General features: G+C 33.5%; 1 protein-coding gene across 1 annotated transcript in view; it reads left to right on the top strand.

Annotated features, from left to right (window-relative positions):
• Positions 1-16,237, top strand: part of LRP6 (LDL receptor related protein 6) — a 112,212-nt gene that overhangs the window by 69,003 nt on the left and 26,972 nt on the right. Inside the window, exons 8-12 of the mRNA XM_006912624.3 lie at positions 10,359-10,575; positions 11,280-11,569; positions 12,845-13,071; positions 15,018-15,202; positions 15,842-16,168. Coding sequence (XP_006912686.1) covers positions 10,359-10,575; positions 11,280-11,569; positions 12,845-13,071; positions 15,018-15,202; positions 15,842-16,168 — 1,246 coding nt within the window. The remainder of the gene's footprint in view (positions 1-10,358; positions 10,576-11,279; positions 11,570-12,844; positions 13,072-15,017; positions 15,203-15,841; positions 16,169-16,237) is intronic.

The raw sequence follows: 16,237 nt of genomic DNA, 5'->3' as shown, positions 1-16,237 counted from the left end.
TATAACATTCAGTGTTCTTTAAAATAGATTATAGTATACTTTCAGTTTTAGATAATCAAGATACTGAACTTAAATACTTGAATCTTTGCCCATTTCTACTACTTTACCACACTATGTGTATGTATGTGAATATATATTTTTCCTGTCACCTTCTTAACATACAATAACAAGAATGATATTGATAACCTCTGTTGTTAGATTCCTCAGCTCAACAGAATACCTGGATTTGGGGACTATATTCTTTGAGTTTATAAACATGGTGCTGCCCTATTATATCATCTTGCATCTGTTTGGAGTATATCTTATAATAATATATTTTTAAACTCCTATTTGAAAGTTACTTGTTCATGTACAATTCTAGTAACGTTATTTAACTCGTTATAGTCTACAGCAGCCAAAGTAGTACATCTCCAGTTATATGCTCAGTTGTCTCATTATCCACTTGACTTTGTCTGCTTCTAAAAAAGTTATTGCATGTATATAATGAGAGAACAGTCTTTGATGATAAGTGTAATCATGCTTTCCTGAACTGTCACTACAAACCCTAGAGCTTCACTAATCAAGATGCTTTGCCTCCTTTAGGAATAAGTATAGTTTTATCTATATATAAGATAATCTGATGCATGTTGGTACTTAGCATTTTAGTCACCACGTTTGAACTTGTTTTTGGATCATTTTTTTTAAATGTTATGCTTTTATACTTTTTCTTATGTTTTAATATAAAATCATTTAATATGTGGAGACATTTTTAGTTTCAATCTGAAATGTTTAAAACTATTCTTTGAAGCTTGTCAAATATGTCAATGTTTTCTACTAATAGAGTCCATGTAAAACATTATTTTTAGGAGGTTATTATTTCTCTATAGGTGGGAAACATTTAAAAAGGGTCATAGAGATTTAATTTTTGTTTTTCAAAGTTTGGAAGGATGTGGAAGAGTAGGCCGTTACATAATGGCAAGGATCATAATTTTGAGACTTCGTGGGAGGGAATTTGCAAACCTTGGAGAAGTTAACAGTGACAGGCATTTTAACTTTTTTTTCCATTTAAAGTTATCACCAGCTATTGAAAGATTCTGTGTCATAGTCATTCCTAAAGTTATCCATAATGAACAATGGATTCTCCTTCAATTAGACCTGATAAGAATGTTATATGCAGGCCCCATATTTTTTTGTGTTGTTGAACTCTATTATAGATTTCTCAAACTCTTCATTCATTTTATACTATAATTTGTTTTTTTGTTAGATTTGATCTGAAATAATCTCAGAGAAGAATTAGAATTCCTTTTTTTGTACTGAGATTTTCAATAGACTGGTGTTTAGTACTTCATTTATAATTTTGAGCTTCTGAAATCTGCTGAGACTTGGAGAGTTTGTAAGTAGGAATGAAATTAGAGGCTTTATGCAATTCATATAGCCCCATTCAGAGTTTTTTCGTTTGTTGTTCATTTATTTATTTATTTGTTTTGAAATGGACTTTTATATTTGGTTGAGAATTATAATACTGCTTTTGTGTTTTAGTTAGAATATTATTCTTAAAATATGTCAAAAACCCTTCTACGCTGCGGTAGATTTCATTTACAGATATTAAGTAAACATTATTTTATGGGTTTTCAGAGTGTTGTTTTTGAATAAAATAAAGTTGTTTTCAGATCTCATAAAATTAGCTATGATTTCTAAATAGTATCATATACTCACTCAAACATTTTTTCTTTTTACCCCAAGTTTTTCTTCCTAAAATTCAGCAGTGCTTGGTGCTTTTTGCTTAGTTAGCTTTTGTTAGCCCAAGGTTAGAAAACTTTCTATTTAGAAAGAATAGAATTCAAGTTTCCTGATTCCTAATACAGTACTTTTTGTATTATGCTCTGTTGCCTCTTTTTAACTATTCATTTTGAAATAATTTTGGGCTTAAACAGAAAATTTGCAGGAATACTGTATCTTTCACCCAGCTTCAGTCTATATACTCAGAACAATGATCAACTCCAGGAAGTTAGCATTGATACCATTTCCATTATTCCTGTTATATTTGTTAATTGGAATTCTCTCATAAGGAAGAACTGTCCCTCTATGCCTCTATTTATTCAGTTATTCATGTATATCAATTTGGATCTATGGATGTTTATTCTATAGGGTATAGTCCATTATTATCATTATATTGTTGTAAAAATTTCCCAGAATTCTCATAAGAAGCACCTTCAAGTTGATTCCTATGTCCTTTTCACATGACTTCATCTTTATTTTTTTAATTGTGATAACACAACATAAAACATACCATCTTGACCATTTTAAGTGTATGGTAGAATAGTGTTAATTATATGCATATTGTTGTGCAACAAGATCTCTAGAACTTTTTTCCCTTGCAAAATTGAAACTCTATACCTATGGAATAACTCCTTGTCCCTTCTCCTCCAGTCCCTAGAAACCACCATTTTACTTATGTTGCTAAGAGTTCGACTACTTCAGATACCTCATAGAAATGGAATCTTGCAGTTTTGTCTTTTTACGACTGGCTTATTTCATTTACCATGTCCTCATAGTTCATTCACGTTGTAGCATATAACAAGATTTCATTTTTAAGGGCAAATAATATTCCATTGTATGTATATACCACATTTTCTTTAACCATTCATCTGTGTACATTTAGGTTGGTTTCACCTCTTGGCTGCCATGAATAATGCTACAGCATACATAAATGTACAGATGTCTCTTGAGATCTTGTTTTCATTTCTTTTGGAGATATACCCAGAAGTGGGATTGCTGGGTCATACGATAATTCTGTTTTTAAGTTTTCAATTCACCCCCATCATTTTTAAGACATTTTCTCAAAAACAATATATTCCAGCTTTATCTTATATTTCCCTTGCCCCAGCCTTGGAATCAGCTGTTTCTTCAAGGAACCATGGTTCTTTTTAATGAAGAATAGTATTTAAAACTATCTGGGTGTAAGGTGTGCTCATTGATACTGGAGTAATTTACCTTTCGACAGTAAGATGTTACAGTTGATTTGTTTTTCTACTCAGAGTACAAAGAATTTATTTTAGCGGCGCTTGAAAAGAATGAGAGGAAAGGGAGCCGTTTTCCCTTATTAATGTGCTTATGTTTTCCCAGTAGGGTTTATTGAAGGATCCAGGACAATAGGGCTCTCAGAAATGCCTTGTGAAGCAGTTCAGTATAGTTGACTAAGGTGGTGTTGCTGTTCATCATAATGATGCCTTCATCCGAAAATCTGTTCTCAGTTTTGTAGTTTTCCTGAGTAATTCAGGTTTTAGAAAGCTTTGGTCACAAGAGCAATTCTTAGCGCTCTCTATAAAAGAACATGGTAACAGCAAATGTTTAATATTCTAAGCATAACTTTCTTGGAAAAAAAAACTATTTAGTGCAACTATGATACTTTCTCTTTTCATATTAAAAAAATCACTTATGTATACTCAGACATATGTCTTGAACTAGGCTTTACAAACAGCCCTGTAATTGCCCTTACTGCTCTCTTAAACAGATGCATGGCATCGCTTTACTTTACCTACTGGGTCCAAAGCACTTCTCTTTTCTTGTCACCCCAATGAGATAATGCATGAGCGAAATGTTATTTCCATGGATATATATTCTACTTTTTTAATGCTGTGAAATTATATTTTATAACCTGTGAAGTGTATCAGTCAGCCCCCAGTGATATCTGTTTGTCTCTCTTACATATAAGATTTAATTCACTACTAGTTTTGGACATTAGCTGGAACATTGGAAGAAGAGTGGTTCATTGTGAGCCTAACTTGAGTTTCTCTTTTAGAAGTATATATCATTCCCAGTCCAGGTCATTTTATGATGGGTGCCTGGTTGTCCTGTCGTCATTTATTTCTTGAACATGTCTAGTCGAGTAAAGTTGTATAGCAGCAACTTCGGTAGTAGACTGGCTGCATTCCAAGATTTCATGGGTAATCCTGTCTTGACATTTAATGAACTGATGAAACTGCTCAAAAAACCGGATGTGATGTTTATAGAAGGTTTGCCATTACCTCCTTTCGGTAGAGATAATGTTCTGGTTAACCCACATCTGTTTCCTGTTGTATCCTATTTTCTCAGTGTGGTTTGCAATATTTGGCAATGCCTCCGAATGTTAAATCCATACCGCAGTGTGGTTGAAGCAGCTGAAACTACTGGAGATTCTGGTTCAGATTTGGAGGTAGATTTTAGAGGTGACAGAAGCCTAATTTCAGTTTAATTAAACCACTCGAAGGTAACACAGTGAAGCACACCCTCAAGAGTCGCCAGAAGATTTAATTAGTGTTGGCTCAACTTTTAAAGCACAAGGGTAATCTTTTGGAATCACCTAAAACGGTTCCCTTTTTCTGGGTTCAGAATGTACAAGCAAACTTTTACCAGCTTAAAAACATATTTACTACCCTAGTAACCTAACCAAAACTGTTGCTAGTTGAGTATGAGAAATGTAATAGTGAATTTCTTTGAGACAAAGAAGCATGTTTTTGTTTCACTTTGTTGTTTCTGCCTAGTAGAGATTGTATAGTTGAAGAGAAATATTTTGAGGAAAAGTCAATTTTCTAATAAAAGTCAACTCTGCACAAATAATCAAAGGAAAGAGATTTCAGAAAGTAATCATTGGACTGTGTATAAAGGGAAATATATATGGTTTTTTAGATGCAGGTTCTCACAATCAGATTTTATTTAAGCTGTTGATCCCTTCTCTTCAGAGGGCTTTCCACATCATATGAGCAACAAAATAGCATTTATAAGTAACAACTCTACTTTCTCCTCCCTCCTCCCTTGGACTTGCTCCTTAGCCGCCCCCCTTTTTTTTTAACTTATAGAAAATTTCAGACACACAGTAAAGCAGAGTAAAGATTTTTATGAACCATCCAGCTTCAACCATTATCAGGACATGGTCAATCTAGAATGCTCTGAATGGGAGAACCAAGATGACAAATAAGGATTCTCTTATAAACATAACTGTGGTTTTAATTCTTCTGTTTTGAGATAACCTAAAAGAAATGAAAAAATCAGACCTTCGTCCTTGCTTTTATAAGTCTCAGCTAGTGCTTTGAAATTTACAAATGTGAGAAAAGATGAAAAAAGGTAGTTTTATTAATTTTTTCATCAGAAATTGTTTTTTGAAGTAATTTTAACCCATATTAGAATTAAGTGTAGTATAGCTGAGGAGAAAGTTAAGACCACATGGAAGACATTTAATTGTGGCTCTACTGAGCCTAATGGGTAAAGCTAGGCACACCTGCAGGTGGCAGGTGTCAGAAGAGACAGAGATCTAATTTTGTTGTAAACTGTGTAGTTACCACTATGAAATTCTAATCCTGTATAGTCCATTATGGTAGCAGTAGTCATACATGGCTGTGGAGCATTTAAAATGTGGATACTCTGAATTGAGTTGCTTGAAGTGTAAAATACATACTAAGGCAACTTAGTATAAAAAAACATAAGATCTCATGACTAAAATTTAAAATATTGATTACATGTTGAAATAATATTTTGGATTTATTGAATTAGATAAAATATATTATTAAAATTAATTTTACCTATTTCTTTTAACATTTTATAATCTGGTTAGTAGAAAATTTAAAAAACACATGCCTCACATTTGTGACTTGTATTATATTTCTCTTAGATAGCACTGTTCTAGATTCAACCTTGTTGTAAAAACTGCAACAGACAAGAATAGGATGATAAGAAATGAAGAGAAACAGTGCTTACAAAATTACATTTAAAAAATCTTTAGCACATCTTAATTGTTCAATTTGAAATAGATGTGATATATCTAGCTTTAGTTTGTACTTTATTTACGCCACCCTCCTCCGCAAGACTTAGTTTTTGCTTTTAAAAAACTAATAACTGGAAGAGACTAATATTCTAGTGAGTAAGGCTACAAAATCCTTCGTTGTGGCTTTTAGCTCCTGTCCATTGTGCTATTCTAAAGATCTATTCTAAAGATCCATTTGTTGTTTTTCCTCCAGATGTTTCTAAAAACCTTAATATGTCCTTTGCTTTTTGCTTCTTCTCGAGACCCTTGCTTGCACTTAGAGCAGCATTAACACTGATCCAAATCCCAGTTTTGTCAAGGGACCACAGTGAAGATCAGAAAGCATTTCTGATCTACAATTATTTATGTGCAATTCTGAAATCCAAAAAGTTCTCAAAATTAAGTTATTTTTGTTAAATCAGTTGGCGGAGAACCTGACCTGCAGCAATGTAAGACTTTTTGTAATCTTTATTTATCCTCCTTTGTAGAAATATTTATGTGTTTGCTGTAAAAAAAATATTAATATGTTTGGGTGTAAAATGCTTCTCTGGACCCAGGTAGAAGTGATATGCTATGCGCATTGTGTTAACCTTTCTAAATATCAAAATAATAATAATAATAAATAAAGCTAGATGTAAGACTTTCAGGTAAGGGATTTTGGACTTCTATTACCATCTCACAGGAATTGAAAGTATTTCCTTTTTCATAATCTGTTTAATTCTATAGTTAAGATGTTTCTATATTTTAAGATATTTATCTTTAGCACATACAATCTGAACACAGTGACAGAGGTAAATGGGGTCTTCCTGAAATACACCTTTGTCGTGTCACTCTCAAAGTGCTTTCGGAAGTTTTTTGTATTCGTATTTCTTATCCTGGAATTTGATACCTGTGGTAGGGTGGTATCTGCCTGGTACGGTCTTCTTTAAATCCCTTTTGTATTTTTTTCTACCCCAAAAAGTTTCTACCAAAGTCAGTTAAACAAAGCATCCTTGACTCTGTTTCTTAATATGTGTTATTTCTTTTATTCTGGAAAATCCTTTTCTTTTTCTGTCAAAATTCTTCTTATTTTTCAAGATGGATTTGAATTCCTACTATTTCCTGAAGTTTCTCCTGGTTAGCTATCGGCTGGAGAAGGGCATATATGTATGGTTTGAATGTAAATATAATTTACCTCTCCAACTAGATTTTAAGCTAGAAGAGGCCCTGTAATAAACTTAATGGTGATTTGCATTTGTTAGATATGTTTATTAATGTTTGCGGGGAGAGTGGAATGAGAGTCTGGTTGAGCAGCAAAAGTATGCTCTGATCAAATTGTCAAACTTTTTGCTCCTTTTTCTGTACTGTTTTAGTTACTATACAGCTAAGTAGCATAAACAAACAGTAAAAATGGGGGTTAGAAATGGGAACAAGGCCCTGTAGTTTTCCACTACTTGGCAGGAAATAGGTCTGTCTTGCTTTTATTCTTCAGTTTAACAATGTGAGGTTATTTTGGTCTTGTATTTCCACATATTCTTTTACATTTGTGCATTAATTTTTATTTTGAAGAACTACATCTTAATTAATTATAGCCATTTAAATATAGCTGTTTACTTTTAAGGACTAAAGCATTTTACTGAAATAATTTTAAAGGACAAGAACCAGCATTTACTAAACTTCTACTACATATCCGATACTGTTATATATTTAATATTATTTTATTTAATCCTTAAATAATTCAGTGACGTTAAGAGCTATCTCCCTAATTTAGATATGAGAAATTGGCTAACGTTACCCAGTGAGTGACAGAGCTAATATTTGAAATCTAGATCTATCTAATTCTGCCAGAATATTGTTTGCTAATGAGTTTTTCTTAGCAGAAGAATGAAGGGTAACTGCTAAATAAAAGGTGCTTAATTATGTAAACTAAAAAGATGTTTTGGAATTGTGGTTTTGTTATTTTTCTCACTGCAATTTTCAGTTTCATTCTTTGCCCATTATCCAAACTCATACTTAATTAGCAGTCTTTTGTTTAAGTTTTTCATATATCAAAATGAACAAACAAAAATGTTGCAGGATGACATAGCGAAAAGAGAAAAGAGTTGATCTTTTTTTTTTTGAAGTAGAAATTTAAATTTTATTTTTTAAAAGAAGTTCAATATTGGACATCTTCTATATGCTTTTAGATCAGCAAATTTTAATAGGAAGGCCAATATTTGGGCATAATAATCAGCAAAATTAGTGTTAAGTTTTTAAATGTAAGCTGCATAACAGTTGACTTAAGATAGTACTGAAACTAGCAATAAAATAAAATCAGATGTTTTATATACCTTAAGCTTATAAGAAAATAGTGTTTTAGAGTTTTATAATACAGAATATTTAACACTCTCTATTAGATGCTCTCTGATAGGATGATGGAGAACATAGGTTCACTGTTAAGTATATGGGAAATATCCACCCAGATTTGAAAAAGGAAGGAGGAAACAGTTAAATGAAGAGATATAAAGCAGTCTTGGCTATAGAAAAAGAAATAATATCATATTGTTCCATAAAAACCCAGTATAGAGTTTTAGTGTGTTGTGTTAAAGGCAGGAAAAAAGGACCTTATGGAGAGGAAGACACTGAAGGTCCTGGGAGGAAGGAAATATTATTGGGAGGAAGTCCTTGTAAAGGGGTTGGAGCAAGATACTGGAGTCAAGAGATGATGTCCATTTTAGGATGGAGGCAAAGGTATAGTTTTAAAAATAAACTTCCCTTACCCAAAATAAAGACTTTTCTAAATTATATGTCTAATAAAGGAAAGATTTTTCGCACTAACCAGTTTTCAGTCAGTAATAAAATGGGGCCAGAAATTCTTTCTCAGAGTTCTGTCATTAGAAGGGGTCAGGAATGTATCCCCTCTCCAAAAGTAGGCAATAGAATGCATTTTTACATGGATTAAAATTTAGGCAAGAATACCTTTCATTCATTTAAATGCTAAGCTGTAAAATCTGAGGATAAGATCGTTATAGAAATTTTTGTTTCCATTTTTAGGTAAGTTTCTTAAGTGTCTACCAGTCTCCTTTTCAAAAGTATTTAACAAATATTTATTGAGTTCTTTGCCAGGCTCTTTAATAGCTGTGGAAGGTACATAAATGGATGAGTGAAGGTTCCTGCTATTCTAGAGCTCACATTCTAGTTAGATATGTAAACAAATTATCAACACTTTTTCTCTGCTTAGTCTTTTTATTCTTAAAAACCAGATTAATTTTAAGATATAACGCAGACATCATAAAATATATGAAGGAATGACGTATTGCAAGAAAATGTAAAGTATCTAAAGTCAGTGTCTCAAAGAGAAATTATTAACTCTAAAAAATAATGGAGTTGGAGTGGTAGTACTTAATTCTTTTAAAGTTTTTGACTTTTAAAAAACATTTATGTAAATGTAGATTTATACAGTTGGTTTAATGGAATTTTTCTTGTTTCTCATATGAGCAAACATTCAGCTAATATAATCTCTTCCATCAGATATAGATCAAATATTTATTGATACTTGTAAGTGAAAGGGTATAGCACACTTTTGCTTGCTCAGTTTTTAAGTACTTTGTTCCCAGTGTTTGGCTGTTCTTGGAAGGTCAGCATTTTCTGGGATATGTCTTTAGGAAGACACTTGAAAAATTTTTTAATTTTTAGAGAGGAGAGAGAAAGAAATATCTGGCTGTCATTCCATCTAGGCAATCACAGTATTGGCTTACATGGAATATTTCTTACTAATTTTATGAATAAAAAATTAATACTTGCATATAAGATTGTATTGGATACTTTTTTTAGATGGGTCGGGGGCAGATATTGTTTACACGTACATATTTTTAGTACTCGATTAACATTTCTGAAGGCTACTTTGCCTGGCACACAGGCCACTTTAAATAGTAGAAATGGTACCAGTTTGCGGCTTGCAGGTTGATGCTTTAGAAGACTTCATCTTTTAGAACAGAAGATTGGTACATCTTGCAGTGTCAGAGACAAAAGATGCGTTTGCCACTCTAGGGAAATTGCTGATGTTATGAGAGTGTCAGAATGAATTTCATAATGTTAATTTTAAATAAAAACAATTAAATTAAAAAATGTACTAAGTAAAGAAGTCCTAAAAAAGACATCAACTCTGTTTACAAGCTGTGTGACCTTGTAGCAGAATCTGTTTCCTTAGATGTAAAAAAAGGCAAAACTCTCAGGATAAAATAAAATGTTATAAAACAAATGCAATAAAATAATGTATGTGACTGTATGTTATAATTTGAAAACAAACATACAAGCAAACTTAAGGTAATGGTATTTTTAATTTTTAAATAATCATTTAATAGAAGAGATACATGCTAAATCTAATATTGCCAAAAATTTTAGAAGGAAGGGTAATTAAGAGATTGGAGAAATAGAGGTAAAACGTGAGCTTATATTGAGTATTTGAAATTATTCTTATTAAATCAGCATTTTGCCATTTTGAGAAAGCATTGTAATAGGGATAACTAAGATGACACTTGGATTTTGATGTAACAGGCAGTTGGAGTTATCATTTTTATATACATGTTAAGAATAAATACACATTTTTTTCTCTTCCTTCTCTTTAAACTTAAACTTGAAGGTTATGAATACCGATGGCACTGGGAGACGAGTACTAGTGGAAGACAAAATTCCTCACATATTTGGGTTTACTTTGTTGGGTGACTATGTTTACTGGACTGACTGGCAGAGGCGTAGCATCGAAAGAGTACACAAACGAAGCGCAGAGAGGGAAATCATCATAGATCAGCTCCCTGACCTCATGGGCTTAAAGGCCACAAATGTTCATAGAATCATTGGTAAGTAATTCCAAAAATCTCTTAGAGGTGGAAGCCAGGAATGAGAAAAGGTAAAGACAGGCAATAGTTTATAAAGCAGCATTGTAAATTATTTATCTTTTGAGGGAATATAGAAATCATCTGTTAACCCTTTTTTCTAACCAAGACTGGATCTTTTAAATGTTGGCTTAGTACTATGCCTATATAGTTTGAGTTGAAGGGGTAAACACACAGTTCTTCATCAAAAGAATTCAGTCCTATTACATGAATAATGTAGCTTATTTTAAAGCTTACTGTGGGTGCAAAGGAAAGTATTTTGCCGTACGTTTATTCCTTATTGATCAGTCAGGGAGTTTTGACCTGCTTCATTTCCAGCCTGGGCTAGTTCACCTCTCCATAGACAGCCTGGTGGTCCCCCACTCCTGGGAGGTTACCATATTGATGCCAACGTAGTGAAGACACCTGATCGCCATAGTGCACTCCTGGTCTCCAGCGATTCTCCTGGCTCAGCCTTTCAAGTAGCTGGGACAACCTGCGACATTGAGCTGGGCCTTCTATTCCCTATTAATCTTCATAGTGCTTCTTTGTGAGATTAGACTTAAAACTCTAGATCTGGGAGAAGATTTAATCATAGGTTTTTGTGAACCAACTGCTTAGCCATTTTAAAGTGAAAATGTGTTATGTCAATATGTTCTGTGTTCTTTTATAATTCATTTATCTTCTAGGTTCCAACCCCTGCGCTGAGGAAAATGGGGGATGTAGCCATCTTTGCCTCTATAGACCTCAGGGACTTCGCTGTGCCTGTCCCATTGGCTTTGAACTCATCAGTGACATGAAGACCTGCATTGTCCCAGAGGCTTTTCTTTTGTTTTCACGGAGAGCAGATATCAGGAGAATTTCTTTGGAAACTAACAATAATAATGTAGCCATTCCGCTCACTGGTGTCAAAGAAGCTTCTGCTTTGGATTTTGATGTGACAGACAACCGAATTTACTGGACTGATATATCACTCAAGGTTAGCAAAAGAATTGGAATATTAAAACTGGGGACTAAATGGGAGAGCTTCTAGAATTTCTCAGTCTTCATGCTATGATCAATCTCTCTCATTGCTTGATAGACAAAGTTCAACAAAAACCTTCAACTTTTAAAGGAAATCAAGGGAAGGGCCCATTCAGTATTTTATTAAGTACTTTTTTATATAAGATACTTTTCTTGAGTGTTCTAAATTTGTAAGACCTAATCTTCCTCTACTGCGTTCCATTCGAAGATAATGGAATGGCATTTTCTGCAGGTGGAGACTAAGCAGTTGAATGCTTCACATAAATGGCTTTTAGAGACTTGACTCAATGTATTTTCAACAAAATTTAGGAGCCTGACTGAGGTAGAAAATGCCAATTATGAATTATAGCACAACTTGATTTTCTTTTTTCTAGAATAAATACTGAAAAGCATACTGAGTGATAAAGTGGAGTTCTCATAAAATCTGGAGAATAATCTTTTCTTCTTCTAGATGGTTTTGGGCTTGTTTCAGATAACTTGTGTAAAATGTCTAACATGCAAAAATCATGGGTTATTGAAGCCAGAGTAGGATTCTAGTAGTGTTCAGTAAAGTCTATTAAATGAGTGAATAAATGAAGTAAATAAATAAAGCTTAGCTTTTATTGTGTGACCTTCTAAGTTTCCTCATTTTGAAAATAGAGATAATGCCTATCTTTCAGGGCTGTTGTGAGGATTAAATGAAAAAATATGTGTACATGAAGTACCTAGGATAGTGCTTGACAGGAAATAGCAGCTATCATTAATAGCTTGAATTATGATTGTTTTAAATTTTAGGGAATTCAAATCTATAGTAGTAATATGATAATGGTATTATGCATTTTATAAGGTATAAGGTTATTGAGATCTTAAATTCACATCATGGCATGGCACATACTATCAAGCACCTTCAGAAAGCCAATTACTAGTTAAGAGTACAACATTCTGGTCATATCTTTTTTACTTAATTACTAATAAATTTTAAAGCAAAGTCATTCCACTGTCTTATTAGAATAAATTTTTAGTACTTGAGAAATTCAGAAATTTTTCTGTGAATTGGTAGTAAAACTTGAAGTCACAGTTATTTATTAGAGATATCTTTTTTTTTTCTGTACTCAAAATTTATGAATTGTGTTAAGAAACTCTGCTGCTGGTTCTTCTGGATCTTCCCACTCAACAAAACCCGAACCAAACATTCTGTCTGGAAAGTTTTGTCTTAACCTCTTTGACTTTGTTGTTAATCTTGTTTTTGCAGACCATCAGCAGAGCCTTTATGAATGGCAGTGCACTGGAACATGTGGTAGAGTTCGGCTTAGATTATCCAGAAGGCATGGCAGTGGACTGGCTTGGGAAGAACTTGTACTGGGCAGACACAGGAACGAATAGAATTGAGGTGTCAAAGTTGGATGGGCAGCACCGACAAGTTTTGGTGTGGAAAGACCTAGATAGTCCCAGAGCTCTTGCGTTGGACCCTGCTGAAGGGTAAACAGCTTTATGTATGCATTCTTTACAACTACATTGTGCATGGGCTAGTTATGGAGTATATTATTGATGGCTTAATGCTTATTAGAAATCTGACAGCTAAACCATAGATAAGCTTTATTTTAAAACCATTAGTTGAGGAGTCACTGATTTAGAATGAATAATTACTAGCTAAATTTTACTTTTGTCATTATTAACATTGGATGAGGAAAGATTAGTGAAATGGATTAATAATCTAATTTTACTGCTCATATATACCAAGTAAACAGCTTTTTTAAAGATATCAAGTTTATATATGCTTATACCCTCTTCTTAAGTTATACCAGATTCCAAACCTACTAAACTCATGGAAGTAATGTGTGCAAAGAAACAACTGCATTAAAGAAAGCTCCATTTTAGAATATTTGTTAATTCAAAATGGACAGTTAGTTTGATCATTATTATAAGCTTGGACAAACTTTGGTATTAAACAACTAACTTTTTATAAATTAACAGTAAACTATTTACAAAGAGTTAGATGATCCTTCTGCATGATTTAATAAGTTTTAAAAAGCTAGCAGTTAAAGAGTTCTGAAATTTGAACAGTTCCACTTTTAAAAGCAGAAGTGAATAGTGTGAGCATAACAGGCATATTTTACAATATCTATAATTAAAAATACCCTGAAATCACATTTACTCTATGATTAGCTAGTTAGCCATCTAATTAGAAGGCCATATCAAAGGCAGTTTCCCTGTGCTGACATGTTGTGGTTGGATTATGGTGATCTTTTACTCTAAGCATTAGTTACCAGACAGATAAATTTAGTAGTTGGGACAAAGGACTCTAGTTTATGTGGGTGCTGGCAACTGTGAAATTTCTCTCACAGTTGTTTCTCTTTGGCTTTTGTGGTGTGCACGTGCCTGTTAGCTGACAAATAGAGACGAAAACATAGTCCAAGACTAACTTTTCAGAAAAGCATGTTCATATATTGCTACCAAGTCAACCATCACCTGACAGGCTAATGAGTAGTGAATGTCTGTCTTCAGGTATTAGATGAGAGCTGACATGTGGAGTGCTTTCCTAGTCCCAGTATTCAGAGTATCTTGAAACTAGCAACTTACTAATTTAGTTGAAAGGGCATTCGGCTAAGGATTAGGTTCTAGTTCTAGCTCTGTCATGTGATTAGTTTGAAGACATTAGACAAATCATTCACATTTCTTTTAGTACTTTGGTCTCCTTGTCTATAAAAAGCCTATAGAACTGTAGGGCTACTCTAAGTGAAAAACTTGAAAAATTAAAATAAAAGCAAAAGAATATTCTAAAATTTCACAGCGATTGTAGTAGCAGTGTTCACTGCCCAGCTGACACATTAAGGGATGATTCATTGCTCTTATACATATAGTATGTTCCCTTGGACTGTGTGTCCAAATACATTTTCAAACTTTGCTTTTTTAACTTCAGTTAAAGCCTGTTCATTTGTATTTTAATGTACTCCTGCAACTTGTTTTTGGTGCGAGTTGATTACACAAGTTGAAAAGTAAGTTTAAAACTTTAGAAACTCATATTACTTTTATTCAGAAATACATAAATATATTTTATTCAGAAGTGAACCAGATTCAGAGACCAGAGCTTTAATCCTTTTCTATCTTTTTGAATATTAGTTTTATAAATGCAAGTGCTGCAATAGGAAATCATTGGTTTGTTTCCAGTTCCTAGGTTTTGGATGGAATACATTCATTGGAAAGACGAAGGAACGCTGACTCATTTCCTTTTTAGGATATAAGAAAAAATATTTAGTTGAGGGTGCCAAAATAATTGAAAAATTATAGCCATGATTTTGTTTTACCAATTTCCTTGATTTAATGTGTATTTTCTTTAACATTATTTAGTTAACTATGCATGAACATGACCTTTTCTTCCAAATAATCAAAAGTGAAATGTTAACTATCCATTGTTTTGAATTTAGATTTATGTATTGGACTGAGTGGGGTGGAAAACCTAAGATAGACAGAGCTGCCATGGATGGAAGTGAACGTACTACATTAGTTCCGAACGTGGGGCGTGCAAATGGCCTAACTATTGATTATGCTAAAAGGAGGCTCTATTGGACAGACCTGGACACCAACTTAATAGAATCTTCAAATATGCTTGGTAAGCTTTCTTTTTTTTGGTTCAGACACATAGTAGTATATTGTTTTTTCTATGCAAAAATCAGAAAAGTTGCTATTACCATTGTTAGATACTATTAGTAAAACTTCACATGAATGTCTAGATTCTTCTTTTGTCTGGCATTGTATTCTGTTTATTGTTACTAATAGAGGGCCAGGTACTTGGATTCACACATCTTTATTATGCGGAAATTTCATTATTGTTGTGCTTGTAATGGAATTTATAACTCCCTAGATATTCCTGAAGTGACTTTTTATACGAGCAAAATATACTATATTCATTTCCATCTTTTTATGGAAGGCAGAAGAGAAGTTGAACTATAGACCCTAATGGAGAGAAAATAAGACCACAATCAAAATAGACCATTTGTAGGAGTTTTAAACAAACTCAGTGATTTATAGCAAGAATATAAGTTGGAAGCATGGGGTCAGACTGCAGATGGATGGATTTCAGAGGACTGGTCTGGTTTTAGAATTGCTTTTAAATGAATTGTTCTACTTTAAATTGCTTACAAATGTAATGTTTTATGTGTTATAGTTTGAGGGAGGGGGCAACAAGACTGATATTCTCACATATTTTATCCGTCTGCTTTTCCCCTGTCTACTGCCTTTCCGAAAATAGGACTCAACCGTGAAGTTATAGCAGATGACTTGCCTCATCCTTTTGGCTTAACTCAGTACCAAGATTACATCTATTGGACGGACTGGAGCCGACGCAGCATTGAACGTGCCAACAAAACTAGTGGCCAAAACCGCACCATCATTCAGGGCCATTTGGATTATGTGATGGACATCCTCGTCTTTCATTCCTCTCGGCAGGCAGGATGGAATGAGTGTGCTTCCAGCAATGGGCACTGCTCCCATCTCTGCTTGGCTGTGCCAGTTGGAGGTTTTGTTTGTGGATGCCCTGCCCACTACTCTCTTAATTCTGACAACAGGACTTGTAGTGGTAAGCTGCATTCCCCCCATGAAAAAAACTAAAATTGGAGAAAGGATTTTGAAAAACACTGTAGTTCTT

The sequence above is a fragment of the Pteropus alecto genome, unplaced genomic scaffold (assembly GCF_000325575.1).
Source record: "Pteropus alecto unplaced genomic scaffold, ASM32557v1 scaffold103, whole genome shotgun sequence".
Classification (NCBI taxonomy): Eukaryota; Metazoa; Chordata; class Mammalia; order Chiroptera; family Pteropodidae; genus Pteropus; species Pteropus alecto.
The sequence above is the reverse complement of the archived record's forward strand: the minus strand, read 5'-3'. Positions and strand labels throughout refer to the sequence as shown.